General features: G+C 40.7%; 1 protein-coding gene and 1 long non-coding RNA gene across 2 annotated transcripts in view; one reads left to right on the top strand and one right to left on the bottom strand.

Annotated features, from left to right (window-relative positions):
* Window positions 1-9,388: 9,388 nt before the first annotated feature.
* Window positions 9,389-20,531, top strand: LOC111869922 (ras-related protein Rab-31). The gene is made up of 5 exons (XM_023861811.2): window positions 9,389-9,607; window positions 9,891-10,018; window positions 10,309-10,441; window positions 12,942-13,097; window positions 19,756-20,531. Exons 1-5 carry the CDS (start codon window positions 9,565-9,567, stop codon window positions 19,965-19,967), a joined length of 672 nt encoding a protein of 223 aa, XP_023717579.1. The 5' UTR covers window positions 9,389-9,564; the 3' UTR covers window positions 19,968-20,531.
* The window catches only part of LOC111869923, a 10,174-nt gene continuing 1,956 nt past the window's right edge, over window positions 14,007-22,224 (bottom strand). The window contains exons 2-3 of the long non-coding RNA XR_002843760.1: window positions 18,413-18,416; window positions 14,007-14,167 (exon numbers count right to left, since the gene is read on the bottom strand). This is a non-coding gene — a long non-coding RNA (uncharacterized LOC111869923). The remainder of the gene's footprint in view (window positions 14,168-18,412; window positions 18,417-22,224) is intronic.

Raw genomic sequence — 22,224 nt, 5'->3', positions numbered from 1 at the left:
TATCGGGAGGGTATAGAGACTGGTAGAATATCATAGAGGAAAGCACAGTAGATCAAACTGGTCGCGGTGCATGGGGAAACCCACCCTCTCCAATAACTAACTAACTAAGATCCATTCTAATATTATCCGCCCACCTACGCCTTGGTCTTCCCTGTGGTCTCTTTCCTTCTGGCTTTCCCACCAATATCCTATACGCATTCCTCGTCTCCCCCATTCGTGCTACATGACCTGCCCACCTCATACACAGGACAACACATACATAAAATAAACGCACACCGACATCCATGCCTGGGGTGGGATTCGAACCCACTCTTTCGGTAATTTTGGATATAAAATACTAATTTCTTAGTTTTCTGTTCTAAAATCTGAAGTAATGTACATATAAGTGTGTGCGGATGTTGCGGAGAAAAATATTACCTCCATCTTCACGGTAGAATAGTACAGAAGGCTTACCCTGAAGATGGAAACAGTATGTTCCTCCGAAACTTTGTAAAACATTTATCGTGCTTAAACGGCATCACATCCAGTAGACAGGCAAACTTACCTCCATAAAAACAGCAAGTATCACTAATTGATCATGATATCATTTTATGAATTTTGTACAAAGCATAAGTAAAAATGAAAGCATTTGTTTATGTTAACGACGACATGGTAGAGATACACCAAGAAGTTGTCCGCAGTGTGTATGGATTTATGAAATGGTCATATAGGCCTGATTGCATAAGAAGAAGAACAGGGAATATGATAAACAAGAACTGATTGAACTGGAGCATTTTAAGAAGTTCAAACGAAATTAGAGCGTCTTATCAAAAACTAAACAAGAGTCGAAAGGACTTTCAACCTAGAACAACCTTACGTAAAGATAAAGAGGGCACAATATTGAGTAGCGATGAAGCAGTACTGGAAAGATGGGCGCAATATTTTGAGGAATTATTAAATAGTAACGCCTCTGAACAAGCGGAAGGTATGACCATAGACCGGACTCAAGGAAATTTTGAGGCTGAAGAGCCAGCGCCAACCATAAAAGAAGTAGAACAAGCTATCAAAAAATTGAAAAATAATAAAGCTCCAGGAATGGATCTCATCACGGCAGAATTAGTGAAATTTGCAGGCCCAGAATATGCTAAGCACTTACATCAGCTAATAGTTAAGATATGGATAACTGAAATAATCCCAGAGGAATGGAACCTAAGTACTGTATGCCCTATCCATAAGAAAGGCGATGTCATGGTATGCTCTAACTGTAGAGGAATTAGTCTGTTGTGCATAGCATATAAAATATTTTCCAACATTCTATTTAACAGACTCTCTCCCTTTGTGGAAGGCATAATTGGGGATAAACAATGGGTTTCATCAAGGAAGCTCAACTAACGATCAGATTTTCACTGTTCGACAGGTCCTTGAAAAGTGTAATGAATTCCAAATTGAAACACATCATCTTTTCATTGACTTCCGATCAGCCTATGACTCCATAGATAGAGATAGTCTTTTTCTGGCAATGGAAGAGATGTACATTCCATGGAAGTTAATCGCCTCAGTCAGAGCCACTATGAGAAAGACCCAATGTCAAATTAAGATTCAGAATATGTTGTCCAGCCCTATAATAACTAGAAATGCAGTTCGGCAAGGGGATTCCCTAGCCTGCCTTTTGTTCAATATAGCATTAGAGAAGGTAGTTAGAGGTGCAGGCATCAACACAAGGGGAACTATAATGTCTAAGTTAGTTCAAATTTTGGCATTTGCAGATGATATTGATATAACTGGTAGAACACAAAAATCTATGAAAGAAGCTTTTCTTACTTTGGAAAGAGCAGCAAAAAAGATGATTTACAAATTAACCAAAATAAAACAAAGTACATGCCAGTAACCAAGAAAGACTGTGCTAATGGACCTGCATATATTGAAATTGGCTCATATAAATCTGAGGCTGTATGTAGTTTCATTTACCTTGCATCAGAAGTTAACTGTAAAAATGACATCAGTGATGAAATAAAAAAGTGTGTACTTGCAGCAAATAAATGTCTCCATGGCCTTAGGAAACACCTGAAATCCCAATTAATAGCCAGGAAAACCAAAACTATGATGTATAAAGTACTAATAAGATCAGTGCTATCTTATGCCTCTGAGACCTGGCCACTGTCAAGATCGGATGAAAGACTGTTAAGTATATTTGAAAGGAGGATCTTGAGATATATCTTTGGACCAGTGGAAGAAAATGGAATATGGAGGAAGAGGTATAACCATGAGCTATACAAACTATTTAATGAACCAGACATTATTGGATTTATAAAGGTGAAAAGTCTTGAATGGGCTGGACATATAGTAAGTGCCAGCGAGAATAAAACCAATAAGAAAATTCTTAATACTAAACCAGAAGGAAATAGGAGAGTGGGAAGACCAAGGTTAAGATGGGAAGAATGTGTGTGGCAGGACATAAGAATTTTGGGTGTAAAGAACTGGAGGAAGGTAGCATCGAATTGAGAAGAATGGCGAGCCAGGGCTCACAAAGGGCTGTCGTGCCAGTGATGATTATGATGATGATGATGATGATGATGATATAGGCCTAAATAAATACTTGAGTTCAGTGGTGCCAACCTTTCTTGGAACACATTTACGAGACATAAAATAATGTTAAGTCCTAGAACGCAATTTACTGTCCCCCGTCTGCCCAGATAATGAGAAAATTAGCCAGTCAGTATAAGAGAAATATTTGTCATCAAATTTTGCGACAGCGAGCTCTGCTATCGGTTACTTACCCCCTTGTTGCAGAAAGCACCTCTCCCTCTTTGGGTGGATGAGTCAAGCCACGCCTCCTGACGCACAAGAAATTATTAAGCTTGTCGGCCTTGCCGAACCAAACAATCTAATGACAATGAGGAATGAATGTGATATCAGCAGAAGAGCTGTAAGAAAAACAGCTAAAACCCTCGCGGAAATGAAGAACATATGGCGTTTGTCTGCTACGCATTATAGTACTCCAGTTGGGCGTGCTTGGAGTGTCAGAGCTACGTAAGCGCCCTCAGTCTCCTCTCCGCCAAGAATTTATGAATTTAAATTGTGTCTGGAAAGCACAGCTCCATTTGAAAGCCGTTCTTTTCATTACAAAATAAGATTTGGAAAGACCAATCAGGACCGGGCTGCATACAATTTCCAGGTGCTTCTTTTCTTACGCCTTTGCGTTCCTAATAGCTTTGATGAACACGTTTAAAGCATTAAGCACACACCCCAAAGCTGTTGTATATTTCGGATTTGCAGGTCTCCCATCGGCAGTTATGAAGAGCTGTGGGGTATAACGCATTGTGGTCTGTTGGCAGTTCAACGAATTCTCGGAAGGAAATGTCGCCTCCATCCTCAGCATCGAAGAATAAGCCAACCAAGAAACGAGCTACATGTTCCACGCTGGGTTCCTAATTTACTCATGAAAATGGAAGCGACGTTTTCCTCCGAAACGTCGGTTGACTTTGAACGGACTACAAGGCGTTATATCGCTGAAGATGGAGGTATTCTTATGCTTATTGTTCGTACCGACCTCACTGCGGTTTGCGCATAGCCTGCCTTACCAGTATTCTTGTGGTTACATTGCTAACAAACTAACTAACTAACTAACTCACGAAGCGAGATACCCGCCATAGCTCAAGCCGTTACTCGTTGGCTTTACTACCGCGGCGGCTCGGGTTCGATCCCGGGTCTCGTCAAGTGGGGTTTGTGGTGGACAAAGTGGCGCTGGGGCGGGTTTTCTCCGAGTACTTCGGTTTCCCCTGCCAATCTTCATTCCACCAATTGCTTCACAATCACCCTCACCTATCATCTGGGGCTGCTAGAGTAGGCCAGAAGTGGCCGCAGTAGAAGGGACTTAGTCCCACCCCACTAGCAATAAAAAACTCATGAAGCCAATTCCTGCTTGATAAACCACCAGTCGCTCAGCTACTCAAGAATTCACCAGCATTTTACGGAACCTCGAAGGTTCATTACGGTGTTCACAAGAGCCCTCCTCTAGTCCCTACCCTGAGCCAGATGAGTCCAGTCCATACCACCCCATCCCGTCTCTCTGACATCCATTTTATTATTATTCTCCTTCCTACTATTTGGTTCTTCTAGTGGTCTCTTTCCTTCTGTGTTTCCAACTAAAACCCTGTATGCAATGCTTGCTAATCTTCTTCTGCTTGACTTGATCATTCTAATTATACTTGCAGAAGAGTACAAGTTATGAAGCTCCTCATTATGCAGATTTCTCCAACCTCCTGTCACTTCATCTCTCTTCGGTCCAGATACTCTCCTCACCACCCTGCTCAAAAGAAGCCGGAGAGCGCAGTTGATATAGCAACTGGCTACAGGCTGGACAACCGAGGGGTTGGAGTTCGAGTCTCGATGGGGTCAAGAATTTTCTCTTCTCTACGTCGTTCAGACTGGTTCTGGGGCCCACCCAACCTCCTATCCAGTGGGTACAGGGGGCGCTTTCCTAGGGAGTGAAGCGGCTATGGCTTGGAGCAGACCACTCACCTCCAACTAGTGCCGAGGTCAAGAAAACGTGGGTCTATACATCCACTCCCCATACGCCTTCATGGCGTAGTGCTTAATTAGTTAAGCACGAGGACAAATTTACCTTTACTCACCTAAGCACCACGCTCTGAAGACGTGTGAGAGAGAGGAGGTATATTCTTTTTAATTCGCATAATGGTGGGGGGGGGGGCCAACTGGGTCCACTCGGCACGGCGGCCACTGATTGGCCTATTGTAGCCTGCCCTGGGTGATTATGATGATGGAGAATTTGGTGGAATGAAGATTTGCAGGGGAAGCCGAAGTACTTGGAGAGAACCTGCCCCACCGCCACTTTGTCCACCACAAATCCCACTTGACCAGACACGGGCTCGAACCCGGGCCGCCGCCATGGGAAGCCAGCGACTAATGGCTTGAGACGTGGCGCTGCAGCTGGAGGCATAGCTCCACCATTCTTAACTTACTGTAGACGGAGGTGAGTGGTCAGCTTCACGCCCCAGTCGCTTTGTCCACATGAAAAAAAAGGTACTCATTGAATAGGAAGCTGGGTGGACCCCAGAGCCGGTTTCAGCGTTATGTAATAGAGAAATCTCTTTGCCTCTACCAGGAATCGATCCCCCCTTACTCCTCGGTCGTCCATAGCCTAGCTGCTATATCGACTGAGCTATCCCAGCTCTGACATAGGCATGTATAAGGTAACGGTAAAATTTAAGATTACTATGTTCTAGGATATAACGCCGTGTAGTCCGTTGAAATCAACCGACGTTTCGGAGGAACATATTGCCTCCGTCTTCAGGGTAGAATGATAAGCCGAGCAAGAAATTAACTTGAAAGCAGAGTTGTGCTTTCCACCTGCTTTCATTCTGGCTTCTTGCTCAACTTATTCTTTGACCCTTAAGATGGAGGTGATATGTTCCTCCGAAACGTCTGTTGACTTTCAACGGACTACAAATCGTTATATCTCAGAAGACAGTGCTTTTCATAACCTCAAATCCTACAAAGGTAAAGTTGTCACCGTACTTAATTAAGTACTACGCTTTGAAGACGTGAGGGAATGGATGTATGGATCCACATATTCTTGACTTAGGCTCTAGTTAGGGGTGATGAGTGAACTTTACCCCCAGGGAAATAACCCCCAGTAGATCTCAAATAAATAAACATCAACACAACTGAGTAACAGAAATTCGCAAACAACCGCTTTGGAACACGTGTGTACAGCTTATATCTACCAATGTCATGGCATAGCTTCATAATTACATCTGCATGATAAAGCTGAGTGGTGACATTTCCCCTGCAGCTCCCAGCATGCAGTAGGCCATGAGTTGGCGCCACTACCCGACACTTCCGGTGTGTCTCGTTACCTGAGTCCACTTCTCTCCACAAATCATCCGAAGGGAAGTGATTAGACAGCCTCCCTTCACACCCACTCCAAATTCCTCACATACGGCCAATATTAAGTTCGTCTCATGTTTGAAAGGGTCATTAGTTGGCCCTGTTAGGGTAGGTAGAATATTCTCGTGGGCCTGCCGTGTACATAACACAGAACGGAGAACAGTAATTGGGCCTGCCACCGGGATGAGGGAGAAAGACAGCTAAACTCATGCATTTGGGAATGGCAGTAACTAGAATTTGGTTGATGAAGAAGTAAGATTAGATTAAATTGGGGTGAGGAGCCGGGATAGCACAGTCAGTAAAGCTACTGGCGATGGGCTGGTCGACGAAGAGTTTGGAATTCGAGTCCCGGTAGGGTCAAGCCTTTCCTTCACGTCGTCCAGACCGGCCCTGGGGTCCACCCAACTTCCTATCCTATGAGTACCGGGGACTCTTTCCGCGGGATGTAAATCGGCCGGGGCTTGAAGCTCACCTCTCACCTCCAGCTAGTACCGAGATCAAGAAAATGTGGATCTATACATTCACCTTCATAACATAGTGCTTAATTAGTTAAGCACAAGGACAGCTTTACCTTTACCTTAATTTCGGGTAACACTCGCTGTAATTCATTTCATTTGCCGTGTAAAAACATAAAGGTGAAAGCATGCAAAGCTATAATTTCAGCTATAGTTTTATATGGATATGGGGCACGCTGTAGCATCGGTAGTTGAGGCACTATGCTAAAAGCCGGAAGGTTTGATTCCCGATGAGGTCATTCGATTTTTAAATTTACGTAATTCTTTCAGCCGCACTCTGGACCCTGTGGTCGACTCAGCCTCTAACAGAAACGAGTACCATGAATCTTCCTGGGGGGTAAATGGCGGCCGACGCTTGAGGCTGACAACCTTACCGCCATCTGTGAGGCGATTGTGTAGAAAATGTGGGAACCTCGACGTTTCACAACTGTATGGGACTGCACGGCTTGCTAGAAGGATAGCTTTACCTTTACCTTTGTATGGGTCTCTCAAATTAATGGAAGAACATGGACTGGGTGTGATTCAGAGCGGGGAACTGACGAGAATTTTTGGACCGAAGAGAAATAACAAGGGGCTAGGGAATTTGCATATTGAGGAACTTCATAATTTGTGTTCCGTGCCGGATATTGTTAGAATGATCAAATCTAGGAAGGTAAGATGGGCAGGGCATGTAACACGGATAGACAAGAATAGAAATGCAAGCAATTTTAGTAGGATAACCCGAAAGAAGATCACTGGAAAGATCTAGATGTAGATGAGGCGAAAACATTGTAATCGATCATGAACAAGCAGAGTGTGTGGTGTGAACCGGATTCATCTGGCTCAGGTTAGGAAGAAGTGACAGGCTGTTATGAACATGGTAATGAACCTTTGGGCTCCATGAAACTCTGGAATTTCTTGTATGGCTGAGCAGTTGTTGTCTTCTCAAGATTGACTCAGCTCCCTGGCGTTAGTTAGTTAGTTAGTTAGTTAGTTGGGGAAATACTTTCCCCTCTACTGTACGGAAGGGAGGCGGGATAGCGTAGTCGATGAAGGTGAGAGGTCAGCTTCATTCTCCTATCGCTTTACCCCTGGAGAAAGAGCACCCGGAACCCATTGTGGAGGAGAGAAAAATCTTTTGCCACTGCCGGGAATTGAACCCCGGCCGTCCAGCTCGTAGCCCGTCACTATACCAACTGAGCTATTCGAAAATTAAGTACGTTATAAACCCTTGTATTTTAATTTTATGTAGAACCTTCATTAAATTACGTTATTTGTTTTTCCTTCAAATATTTTTGTACAGCAATATTCTGTTATTGGAGTTAAATTTCCCATTTTAAACAAACTAATGGTAATAACGGAGTGTTTATTAGCCACTGCGTGTATTTGACGTCGCCATGTTTAAAAGATTTGGCTGGACCCCGTTCCTGCGCGCAGTACAGCACCGGTGAGCCGCCCCGCTTCGCCCTGCCTCTACTGCGGCCGTGGGCGCCGTACGTGTTCTCGTTTCAGTGACCATCAGTACCAGCTGCACAACATTATTAATGTGAGCCGGGATAGCTCAGTCATGGTTCGATCCCCATCTTGGCCAGGAATTTTTCTCTTTTCTAAAACTCTCAACCCCACTATGGGGCCCAAACAGCCTACTGTCTAGTGTATACTGGTTTTCTCCAGAGGGTAAAACTGTCAGGGTGTAAAGCTTGTAAGGAAACTTTCCACCTTTTTGGAGCCACAAGAACCCGCCATTACACCATATCCTGAGCTGCATGAACACAGACCACACACTGTCACCTCTTTAAGATTAAATTCATTCTTGTTCCCATCTACGCCAAAATCTCGTAAGTGGTTTATTCCCTTCAGATTTTCGTACTGAAATTCCGACCTACGTTTCTGATCTCTCCATTGCGCTGTGGATCTATGCCCCATCATTCTAACCTCCCCATATCTTAATCACACCAGTAATATTTTGTTTGGGCCGCGCCATAGCTCAAGCGGCGGCCCGGGTTCAATCCCGGGTCTGGTCAGGTGGGATTTGTGGTGGACAAAGTGGCGCTGGGGCGGGTTTTCTCCGAGTACTTTGTTTTCCACTGTCAATCTTCATTCCACCAAATTCTCCATCATCATAATCACCCGGGGCAGGCTATAATAGGCCAATCAGTAGCCGCCGTGCCGAGTGGACCTAGTTGGGCTCCACCACACCCTAAGCGAATTAAAAAAAAATTGTGAAACTCGTTATGAAATTTTCGTCAGCCTCCTGTTATTTCCTCTCTCGAAGGTCCAAACATTTTCCTGAAGACACTATTCTGGATTTGATATGAAGCAAAGAATTAAAAATAAACATACTATAACCTAAATATGGCTTCAGACTTTTCGTGTTCATTTCCAAGAATGTTAGTTGTGATCCAGAACAGGGGTGAAGGGAAATGAATAGAATGGCTGTGGGCTAGCTGCAGATTACTTTACCTCCTATCCAGTGAATACCGGGAGCTCATTCTCCGGGGAATAGCGGTCGCAGCCTGAAGCTGAGGATTCCCATTTAGTATCATCAGGAGGTCCACTTCCCCACACGTCTTCCTGGAGGGATGTTTGTACCTTCAGACACATTCAGAATTTCTTAATTACCGTATATTGTGCAGTAAAATGGATGTCCTGAATGTTTTCAAGGACATAGAGTTAGTGCCATGTATATGTCGCTCACTGCTGTACTTTGTTGCCAGACGGTAAACTGCACATTATACGTAAGTAAATATAAAAGAAATATGGACGGCACCTATAGATAGGGGTACCGCAAAGTTTGAAAAACTCTCCCGCCCATGATTCATCTCTATCTCAGTTCTTTCCTTCTGATCTTCCAATAATTGGAAAATCTAAGTATAGGTGTCACTACTCAAGTTCTTACTTTCATTAGTAGATGGCACTGGTGTTCTTTGAGTGCACTTTCCTCAATACAAATTTTACCCATTTTCCTCAATTAGATAGAGTTGTCATTCCTCAGTATATATGTATATGTTACGCTATATTGCTTAAGCCGTTGGTTGTATGTTTGTATTCTATGTAGCAATGCTATTGAAGAGCAATATAGAAGTGACATTATTTCTGTTTCTGTGGTTTTTATTGTCTGTTACTTGTGAAATATGCTGTTTTAAGCATTTGGAGAAAAGTTTTAGCGCGGTGGCATAAAATGAGAACTATTGAAGCTAAGGTTGTGGTGCTTGGAGCGCAAGGTAACTCGTATTATAGAACAGTTTTGTATACCTGTGGAAGTAGTGTGATAAAATCTTACACTTTGGTATTAGCATCTAATTTGACAGAAAATCGAATTTTAGGGCGAGCATCATGAAAATTAAATCAAAATTGTGTTTTAAGTGTGCAAGTGATAAGTTCGATACCGTACATAAACATTATGCTTAATTCTGCTTTGAAATTCAGTGTCCAGAGCTCGGAACATAATGCAAATACAGTTTTATTGAAGCATTGTTTAATAGAGAATACGTTATATAATTCTAGGTGTTGGAAAAACTAGTATGGTTGTGAGATATGTTGGCAAGATGTTCAGTCATCACATCAGCCCAACGATTGGTGCGTCTTTCTTCACTTGCAGATTAAATGTTGAAGACACACGTGTCAAGTTACAGGTACAGTTACTGCATACTCATATGTGATGACATCTTTTGTGCCTGCTTATGTTGGAATCGCCTTTTTGGTTTTTGCAGTTTGTAGATGTGGACAGTGTTGCTGATATTTTAGAGATTTGTACTGCCCCTGAAACGTTGATAAGACTGCCCACATCTGCAATGAAATGGTTAACGGAGCAGTACACCTGAAGATGGCAGCATACTGCCGAAACATATAGTGTAGAAGTGATAAATGGGATTGTATGCACTGTTAATACATACACATTATGAATAATATCTTTTGTTACAAGGTTTGGGATACTGCTGGGCAGGAAAGATTTCGTTCCATGGCCCCCATGTATTATCGGAATGCCAATGCTGCACTCATAGTATTTGATATCACACAATATGAAACATTTGATGCTATGAAAACCTGGGTGAAAGGTAAGTTTTTGATAGCAGAACTGAGTGGGTCAACTAAACAGCAGTGAATCCTCACTCTAGTAGCCTGCACTATCTGTTTGTGATGATAAGCTATCTGGTTGGAACTGCCCTCAGTGGCGCAAGTCATTCATTATCAAAATTGTCTGAATTAATTCTGAAAGAAGTATTTTTGTTTCTGGACAGTGGTAGTTAAATATGTTTATATCACCACTTGCCTGTACTGCTGATAGCTCTGAATATTATGGTTGAGTAATCAGCACTCATTCATGTTTGGGAGCCTCCAGGTTTGATTTTAAATCCAGAGATGGCCTTTTCTTACCGGTTTTTCCCAGTCCCTTAGGTAATTATTAGTATATGATCTTGAAATGGGTGGTTCCTGTTTTCTTACATATCTGTTAGAATATATCTGTCACTGTCATACTGCTGTGTAACCTATAAAAAGTATTAAATAATTTAAAATTTAGTAAACTTATTTATAGCATTCTAATATACTGTGATGCACATGATATGTCTTCAAAAATAATGAAACAAATACCTGAACTGTGTTTATTCTCTAGACAGTCGGCTCACGGATGGTGGTAAAGTTGTCAGTCTTAGGTACTGGCAGCCCTTTACCCCCCAGGGCCATAGTGTGGCTGGAAGGATTAGGTAAACTGAAAAGAATCCCCCTCATCAGGACTTGAACCTGTGAATTTACAGCTTGTAGCATAGTGCCTCAAACAACTACACTACTACATGCCCCAATATAATGCCATAAGACCAATGAACTCATTATTGCACAGTGAAGTGTGTGTGTGAGTTTTGATGGTCGTGTGTAGACAGGAACAATCTTAAAAGTAATTTTATGCATTAAAAAGGTAAAGTCCCTGTGCTTAACTAATTAAACACTACGCCATGAAGGCTAGTGGGGGAGTGGATGTATAGATCCACATTTTCTTCACCTCGGCATTAGAGGTGAGTGGTCAGCTTCACGCCCCTGCCAATTTACCCCCAGGGAAAGAGCACTCTGTACCCATTGGTTAGGAGGTTGGGTTGACCCCAGAGCCGCTCTGAACGATTTGGAGAAGAGAAAATTCTTAACACTACCGGGTCTCAAACTCTGACCTTTCAGTCATCTACCCCATAGCTAGGCGCTATACCTACTGCGCTACCCCGGCTCATAATTTTATGCATTTTTTTTTTGTTGTAATTAATGCTTTGTGGAAAATACTATAGGAGAATTGAACTTCTTGCTCTATAACCAATCAAGTGTCAAGCCAGAGATAAGATGCCAATTTAAAGATCTGGGATGTGTTAATGTACTGCCTGGACAGGGCTGTGGTACACTCCAAGTAGTCTTAGCTGAGTATGGAGAAATAATGGAATGAGGGTTAACAGGGGAACTGAAGAAACTCATGAGAAACCTGCTTCAATGCCATTTTTTCTACCACAGATGGCATTTGAAGTCTCTTGGGATTGATCCCATGTCTGCACAGTGAGAAGCCGGCAACCGAACTATGGCTCAGCCAGGATATTCTAGTAATTCATAGACATTTTGTCAGATATATGAGCTTGAGGGTTCAGTGTGAGTGCATTTCAGTTTGGCATACATTTGCACGTGTAAAATGTAGATTAGTGAAGAATACTGACTTCCAGGATGTAGTGCCTTGTATTTTGGTAGAAGTTTACACTCTGTTAGAAGTCCCAGAAGATGCCAGTCTTTGTAGTTAGTGCTGTGAGAGCCTCGGATCTCACATTCAGTAGCTGAATTACAACCATTTCCTTGCTGAGGAACACTATATTGTGATATTTTGTAGAACATATTCCCTCTTTGCCGATTCATCTTACTTTGTTCCTGTAATGTGTGTGACATTAAGAATAGACTTGTTAGTATGGAGGACCAGGATAGCTCAGTCGGTATAGTGTCTGGTTACAGGCTGGACAGCCAAGGGGTCAGAGTTCAAGTCCCAGTGAAGAGAAGAATTATCTCTTCTCTACATCGTCCAAACCAGCTCTGGGGCTCACTGAGCCTCCTATCCAATGGATACGGGTGCTCTTTCCCTGGGAGTAAAGCGGCCGGGGCGTGAAGCTGACCACTCACCTCCAACTAGTGCTGAATCAAGAAGATGTTGGTCTATACATCCAGCCCCCCATACGTCTTCATTGCATAGTTCTTAATTAGTTAAGCACGGGGACAACTTTACCTTTTTTTATCTTGTTAGTATGTATTTCACAGAAATAGTATATGAGGATATATATTCAAATAAACCAGCTTTGAATGAGGTCTAATGATAATAGGTTTAATCAGTAATGTTGAAAGTTGACAAGCACTTTTTATCTGGATATGTTTCACAGTTGAGGTCAGTGAAACAATCGTGTTATGCTATCTCTAAACAGTTAAATTAAACACATTACCTTTGTATCTGTATGCAGAATCAACTGTTGAAATGATTAAATAACGTCCGAACAATCCATGCTTATTTAAGTGTTTAACACTAACACATAGTGTTGCTTCTGTTAGAACTACAACGCAATGTTCTGGAGCCTATGGTTCTGAGTGTCGTTGGGAATAAGACAGACCTAGAGTCACGGCGTCAGGTCACAAGGGAAGAAGCTTTGCAGTATGCAGCCTCTATTGGTGGAAACTACTTTGAATCATCGGCTGTAAATGATGAAGGTGATATTTTGTTTACAGTAACCATAACTGATAAATTGTGTTGGCAGCGACATTTTAAATTAAGTTTTGCATCTGCAGTATGAAAGTTGAATATCAAGTAAATTGGTCTTTATACACAGATCGGTGTTTCATATGAGCTAAATTAGCTAAGAGCATAGGCCTTCATAGTCTGAGGGACTTCCCAAGAGACACAACACCGTGATGTCAAATTTGGAAGAGAACAGAGGGCTATTCGGAAAGTAACCTCTGATGAGCTGTCAACAAAACAAGCAACGAGAAAATAATAATATATACAAAAAATACAGACACACTTAAGCTACTTCTCAACATGATCATCGCAGGAACTGAGGCACTTGTCATATCGGGGAATACATTTTTGTATGCTTGTGTCAAAAAAGTCTGCTGCCTGTGAGCTCAGCCATGTTTTGACACCTTCCATCAACTCCTCATTATTGTTGAAGCACTGTGATCCCAACCAGTTCTTCAGGTAGGTAAACAGGTGGTAGTAACTCGGAGTGAGATGAGGGCTGCAAGGAGGGTGGTCAAAGAACTCACAGTTGAAACGCTCCAGCAGTGCTTGAATGCAAGCAGCTGTATGCAGATGCACATTGTCATGGAGGAGCGCTACACTGGATGTCAGCATTCCACACTTTTTGCTCTGAATGGCCTTGTGCAGTTCTTGAGAGCATCGCAATACAAAATGTGGCTCAGCTCACAGGCAGCAGACTTATTTGACACAAGCATACAAAAACTTATTTCCCAATGCAACAAGTGCCTCAATTCCAGTGATGACTATGTTGAGAAGTACCTTAAGTGTGGATGCATTTTTGTATATAATAAATGTTGTTTCCTTTGTGAAATCACATTGGATCATCGAGGTAAAAACGGATAAGAAATGAAACGCCTTCATCCAAATCTAACGTTTACTGGAGACTAACTTCATTCACAAACATTACAAGATACCAAAGGTACATTAACAAAAGAAGTAGCAGTGGGTGTGGTACCAACTTATGAACAATATATATCACATGATAAATATGGCCAACACTACAACTATAGTACTACAACACCTCCCCTTGTTGGACATATTTTACAGTCAGAATCTATACTTAAACCAAAAAGTAAAACAGGTTTACAATTCCACACCGAATTTCAAACCTATCTTTAAAGACAGCTCATTTATCTTTGGACCATTAGTAGCTTTAGTCAGCATATCAGCACAATTAGTGCTTGAATCTACATACTGGATACTAATATCTCCATCATTAACATATTCTCTAATCTTATGTTGCCGCATTCTAAAATGCTTGTTGCGTTCAGTAATCTTATTCTTTGTGCACATATCATTTGCCTGTAAATTGTCTCCAAAGATTATACTAGGAGTAGATACTGCTACATTAATTTCTGACAGAAACTCTCTCATCCAAATAACTTCCTTGCTACACTCATATAACGCTATATACTCAGCTTCGTTGGTAGATGTGGCTACAATGTCTTGTTTCTTGGACTTCCAAGACACAGCTCCCTTTGACATCATGATAACATAACCCGCCACGGATTTACTGTCATGTACATCGTTAGCAAAATCAGAATCAGAATAAATTACTGGGTCAATTTCAGATTTTTCATAGGTCAGCCGGTATTTAATTGTATGTTTCAAGTATCTCATAATTCTCATCACCTCCAGCCATCTCCCTTTGGTCGGACAATGGCAAAACTTGCTGACTTGATTTGTTGAAAAAACAATATCTGGTCTAGTACAAGTGGCAATGTACTGCAACCTACCTACTGCTGCCTTGTACTGAATCTCATCAAAGGGCTTGTCACCATCGAGAAAATTGTTATAGTTTGGGTCCCTTGGAGTTACACATCCTTTACAATCAAGCATACCAAAAGTTTTCAGTGTTTCATTCACATAATTTTCTTGATGTATTTTAATTACATATCCATTGGGTCTATCCACATTAATACCTAAAAAATTTGACACAGGTCCCAAATCTTTAACGTTTAACCTTTGAGAAAGTTGTCTTTTGCAGTCATTCACATCCTTTCTAGTTCCACAAATAATCATATCATCGACATAAATAGCCACAATAATCCTGTCATTAAAGAAAACACATGGATCTTTAGTACACTGTTTCAATCCGAAACTGACAAAGATGAAAGTAATAGTATCATTCCAGTCCTTCCCAGATTGATGTAATCCATATATGCTTTTCAAAAGTAAACATACATCATCAGCATTACCCTCTTCAAACAGTTCGGGTTGGCGCATGTATACAATTTCTTTCAGAGTACTATTTAAATATGCACCTACAACGTCGACATGATCAACCTCCCATCCTCTATCAACAGACAAAGCCATTAGGATCCTAAAGGACGCTCGTCGCATTACTGGGCTATAGCTATCCCAGAAATCTATACCATAAACTTGATGGAAACCTTGGGCTACTAACCTGGCTTTATACTTAAAAGTGCCATCATCTTTCTTTCTCAGGCTAAATACCCACCGGGAACCTATAACATTAACATTCTTTGGTTTTCTCACAACTTCCCAAGTTTGATTTTTCTTCAAGTTCTCTATCTCTAATTTCATTGCTCCAATCCAGTGATCTCTATCAATTCTACTAAGCGCCTCCCCTACAGATTTAGGTTCTGCCAATGTAATTTCACCACAATCTACTTTAGCACAACATTCACATACAACTTTCTGCTTAATAGTTCTCGTGGTTCTACGGGGTTGTACATTTTCTTGGGGTACATTTTCCAAATTATCCACATTTATGTCATTACCTACTATACTAGGTTTATCATCATTCTCATCTACACTGGGATGCGACCCACCCACATTGTCTTCTGTATCAGTACAGTCTGAATCATATACATAAATGGGTGTTTCACTCTTAGTCTGAATCACAGTCTTTCGAATAATAGTCTTATAAGGAAAAACACTTTCTTCAAACCTAGCATCTCTGGATATGCGAATCTTCTTCTCATTTACACTATAGAGTCTATACCCTTTAGCGTCCCTAGCACTACCAAGGTAAATACATTCAACTGCTCTGCTGTCAAGTTTATCCTTGACATTTAAATTCAGATCCCAAGCCCTGCAGCCAAAAACTTTCATTTCTCTGGCCATATCTATAGTAAATGCCTTCTTAGACCAGACTTCAATGGGAATTCTTCCTTGGATTGCTTTAGATGGGCAACAATTTCTAATATTACTTGCGGTGAGTACCGCCTCTCCCCAGAAAGACTTCGGCAATCCTGCATTCTCTAATATGCAACGAACAATGCATAGCAAAGTTCTATTCAACCTCTCAGAGCGTCCATTTTGTTGTGGGGTTCTAGCTACACTTAACCTTCTGCCTATTCCTTTCTGATCCAAGTATTCATTAAATGCTGCACTGCAATATTCTCCCCCATTGTCTGATTGTAAAAATTTAATTCGTCTCTCTTGTAACACTTCAACTTTCTCTACATATCTTTGAAAGGCTGGTAATACATCACACTTGTTTGTTAAAACTTCAACAGTTGAGAATCTTGAGTTATCGTCTAAAAAGGTTACAAAATACTGTTTCCCACCCAAGCTTTGTGGTGTAATTTTACCACATACATCTGAATGTATCACCTCCAAAACATTCTCTGCACTTTTGGAATTCTTACAAAATTTCTTTCTGTGTAACTTTCCTGTGATGCATACATCACAATTTAACTGACACTCATCTACACCACAAAACTTTGGTAGGGTTTTCATATGTCCAAATCTCTGATGCCATATGGCTTCACACTTCAGGGCCTTGGCCTTCATAAGATTCATTCTCTTTTCTATTTCCACCTTACTACTTATACTACACATCAAACTCTTGCCTGACACTGTATAATATTCACACTGAAGATGGTATAATTGATCTCCCTTTCCCCTGGCTACAAAAATGACAACTCCATCCTTTGAGACTGTTATTATCCCATTCTTTATATGTGCTTCACAACCCAACCTATCTAATTGTCTCATTGACAACAAGTTACAATCCAAACCAGGTACATATGAACAATTATTTAATCTTAACTTCTTGCCTCCATATTCATTTGTTACCTTTAAGGCTACACTCCCTTTACCCAGCAAAGGAGTACTCGTCTTCCTTTTCGCCAACATGACGTTTCCTCTTACACCCTCATTTAAGTTGTCGAATATATCCTTGTAGGGCGTCATGTGGTGGGATGCTCCTGAATCAAGAATCCACAGATCCCTGAACTCCTCGGACCTACTTCCTGCATGAGCTGTCATGACAAATTCCTCTGTTGTTTCAATGTGTTCCTCCGCTACTACAGCTATTTCTTCTTCTTCTTCATTCTCCTTTTGAACTTCTGCTATTTTGGCGGTTCCCCCATTATTCTTTAGGACATTAAACTTTGGACACAATTTAGCAATATGTCCAGCTTGATTGCATGCAAAACAAATTACATTCTTCTTTACATTTTGGTCACAATTGATCCCTTTACTTTGGTTTTTGAATTTTCCATCACGTTTTGGGTAATAATTATTATTCTTCTGGTACCTAGATTCTCTTCTAAGTAAAAGGGCTTTTTCTTCTTTGTTGTTCTCAAAATCTCTGTGAATTTTATCTTGTTTTTCTGTCAGGTATAATTTGCTAATTACCTCTTCTAAGGATGTTTTGTCCTCTTTACTTGAAAAGGATAACATGAGATTTTCATATTGTTGGGTAACCCGCTGAAAATAAAACTAATATGTGCTCCTTCACTAAACGGTACATTAGCATTCTTCAACTTCAAAATTAAATTTTGTTTCCTCGTTAGGTACTCATTCATGCTTATTTCGTCAGTCTTTTTGGTCAAAGCTAATTCTTCAATCATCAAGGCAATATGGACCTATGTGTACTCACAGTTTCGCCTTTTCAGCTTTTGCCAAACTTCTGCAGCTGTAGTCAGATGTGTTATCGACGGTACATATTTATCTTCTGTATTCTCAGTAATAAAGTTAAGTGCTTCAAGATTTGTTTGAATCTGACCTGGTGTCCAATCCTCTTCTACTCCATATCCAGGCTCCACGGCTTCCCATTGCTTCCTCTTTCTTAGGGTTAGCGTTACTCAGTGTTTCCAGATTGTGTAGTTATCGTCATTTAAAGGTTCTATGCATCTTCAGTAAACTTCTTCTGACATCTTGAAATATTATATCGTCTTCTTATATCGTCTTATTTACTTCCTTTCTTCAAAATCCCATGCAGCACGTGGGACCGAGAAATGGCCGTCTTTGCCGTTTAGGTCCGTATCTTCACTTATCCTATTGTCTTCACTTGTCTTCTGAGTCTCCAATCCGTTTTATCGATGTCCGGCGCAGTGCTTGAAGACTCTGGGCCCATAACCTGTTGTTTCCTTTGTGAAATCACACTGGATCATCGAGGTAAAAACGGATAAGAAATGAAACGCCTTCGTCCAAATCTAACATTTACTGGAGACTAACTTAATTCACAAACATTACAAGTTACCAAAGGTACATTAACAAAAGAAAGTAGCAGTGGGTGTGGTACCAACTTATGAACAATATATATCACAAAATAAATACGGCCAACACTACAACTATAGTACTACAACAATAAATTCCCCCCCCCCCAATTGTTTGTTCTATTAGCAGCTAACTGAAGGTCACTTTCCGAATAGCCTTCATATACCTAACTCTATCTCATATTGAAATTATGGAAACTACACATACAGGGACAGTAACAATTGAAAATGAATTAGGAGGTAACACCACTCCTTGCTTTCACTTCTAGTGGATCTCTCTGATTGTTGACAAGTTTTCTCTAAAATTATCGTGTCATGCAAATTCTGCCTTTATAATTATTCAGCTACAAATTTGTAATAGTTATTAATTATTCTTTCTACAATACTCAAAAAGAATGTAGTGATATCATCTTTATCATAGTTTAGGGCCCCACAAAATTCTGTTCTAGGGTCCTAAGAAAGATATAAGGCACAAATGCTGGCCAGTGCACTGGTAGTCATGCAGTGGGCTGAATGAATTTATAGGAAAAGATAGATATAAAATAACAGAAAGATAAATTAAATGTATCCAAGGAATACAGGGCTACAAGGGATTAGATACAATACCAAATCAGCAAATGAGACAAGAATTACAGGTACTTTAATGCAAGATAAAAAATTGGTAATAAAAAATATAAAAATGTAAAGCGATCCCTATAACAAGGCATGTAGGCCCATAGGGTGTGGAATGTGACTCCCACATTTTATAGACATTTGGCTCACAGATGGCATTGAGGTTGTCAGCCTTACGCACTGGCTGCTCTGTATCCCCCCGGGAAGATTCCTGGTGCTTATAACTGGGAATATCCTTTAGAAAGAATGAAACTGAACTGAAACCCGAACAGATACTGAAATATGTGCCTTGCTGACTAAGGGCTACTGGCAGACCTACATTAAGATGGGACTGGAGTTTGGAACAGTCTTAGTATTTGGACACAATGGTGTCCAATGGTGGTGGTGTAAGCTCTTTTTGACAAAATCATCTTCAGATGCTGAGAAATATACTTTATATTTTCTGGCAATAATAATAATAAAATGTGTGTAGTGCAGCTCGTTTGTTTTCCAGCCCATGTTAATGTTATGTTTGTATTTGTAGGAATAGAAGATGTGTTTCTCAATACAGCCATAGGGCTGATTCGACTAGCCCAGGATTCTCTGTGCTCTAGCCTAAGGATCTATGACTTAAGTGACCCAATGAGTCCTGTTTCAAGTGTTGGAAATGAAAGTGGAGTCGGACAGAACCACCATTCCTTGCAGATGACATCAGTGGAACATGCAGAAGTTGAAAGACCAAGATTGTGCTGCTAGGCAAGATGAAACCTTGCGGTTGCTCATTTTGTTTTATTTTCCATTGCTTGATTGTGCCAAGGAAGTCACCAAAACCTTTCTGTGAAATTTAGTGGTAGTTTTTGTAAGGCATAGCTGTAAACTGCAAATTTGAGAGATACCTCCAAGATGTTTGCATAAAATAACAAGTACAGGCTTCAGCAGTAATGTTGGTATACCAAGTTGTTTTCTGGGGATTTGTAAAATTGTTCTTATTCGCTGTTTCAATTTCAGTTTTCAATTTACTGCATATCTGTGTCAATACAACACCAGGTTCATGCTGGTACACAGATTATTCATGTGCATACATATGCCTACTTGCATTGGGTCTTAGGTCCTGTTACAGCTGCTCTTGTTACCATCATTGTACCGTCACTCTTCTTGCTATTCCCTCACTATTTGCTATATATATATATATATTTCTGTTTCCCCATAACCTTCTGCCTTGTATCTTATACTAATTTTACTTTCTAATTACATTTAATTTTAGCACAAATATTATGTTCCTGGCCATTATCCATCATCCTGTATTTATTCAAAAACACTGTCCTGTTTATTTTCCAAAACAACGTTTCAGAGACTGGATTCTGCTTCTGTCTTCAGGTAAAACCTACTCAGTTGGGCCCGGTCGATATAACCAGTCTATTTCCAGTGATGGAATCCAGTCTCCAAAACATGTTTTGAAAAGTAAACAGGACGGTGTTTTTAGATAAAGACAGGGCGATGGATAATGTCCAGAAACATAATATTTGTACTAATTTACCATTGTCACAAATTTTTATATCTTACTTACATCTAATTTTAAATAACTATTTTCCAATATTTTTAAGTCCATTTTATTTGTAAAGATATTACTATCCCAAATGCTGTATCAGTGAAGTCCGGATTCAAACCCCAGATATGCACTGGTACCACACTTGGTTATGAGATACTGGATATGGCAAGATCCGGTTTGTGTTGTAGCAGCAGAAGCAAGTGTTGTAGAAGTATTGTCTCAACAGTTGTAGCTGAGACAAGTGCATTCTTCTTAAGGTAAATCTTTCCTTTTCATTTAAGGTCACAGATGCGGATGGACAGTGTTTAGCGTGATGATCTTACCTGTCCATAGTATGACACATCTGGGGGATGCACTGATGCAAGTCATTTGGCTAGTAAGAATTTACATCTTCTTATCAGAATGGACAGTTGAATTGTTACATGCATTTGGAGCCATATACAGACCCAGTCAGAAACTCTTACTTAAAATTAGATTTTGGCCAGTCCTGCCTACTGACGTTACTTAAATCTATGTTCTCAGAGACAAAACTGCAAATTCTATTAATTCTACAGCTTCTGCTACTTCTTCAAATCTACTAGTTTGACCACTTGTAGCACTTGCACTTTTGATGAAGTTAACCCTGTGTGATACACTATCAGAATAGTAGAGTATGCGAGATGCATAAGTGTTGTATTGTTATTTATTGAATGCCTAGTGAATACAATTAATTATAACCATCAATTAAGAGTCATACTGTTGAGAGTCTCCTTCAATTCCATGTCCCATTCTGTGCCAATTTGTTGACCTATACTGCGTCCACATTGGTTCCACAGGCAATATTCTCCGAGATAAATCCCTGCTCTACCAGATCTATTAATTACCCTACTGAGAACTGATCAAGGTTACAGATGCATGACCGGGTCAGCTGTAGTGCTGTATCACTGTGCCTGATGTAGGGGTAATGCTGTTGGGTCGTATTTGGGAGGTGCTTGATTCAAATCTTGGTGAGAATACATGTTGTCCTGATTGGAGTTTATTGTGGATTTCCTCAGTCCTTTCAGGCAGATGCTAAGATAGCACCTTGTTACGAAATGTCTACTAATGTGGGGTCAAAAGTCCTACGGTAGGATTCTAATGGGCCGGGTAGGTCATTAATGCCCATTTCATTTAACACATGATACAGTAGTATTTAATTCTGATATAAAATAAAGAAAATACAATGGACCTAGTAGATGGTCCTCCATACTTCAGTACACAACGGTGAGGACAAAACCGCTTTCGTTTCGCCATATCCTAGGTAGCCCATCCTTTTGTTAATTTTGTAGAACTTAATGTAGTAAGATATGGGGCCTCCCCAACCTGATTGGGGTCAAATAGCTTGGCAAGCCCGAATTTATTTACTTACAGTCTGTTGGCCCAAGTTTGAACCCCCCCCCCTTTTCTTCAAGATAGGGCCCACTGGGGCGCCCTCAACTCCCTGCC

Source organism: Cryptotermes secundus, unplaced genomic scaffold, assembly GCF_002891405.2.
Source record: "Cryptotermes secundus unplaced genomic scaffold, Csec_1.0 scaffold952, whole genome shotgun sequence".
Taxonomy (NCBI): domain Eukaryota; kingdom Metazoa; phylum Arthropoda; class Insecta; order Blattodea; family Kalotermitidae; genus Cryptotermes; species Cryptotermes secundus.
Note: the sequence above shows the minus strand (reverse complement) of the source record. Positions and strands in the feature narration are given on the sequence as shown.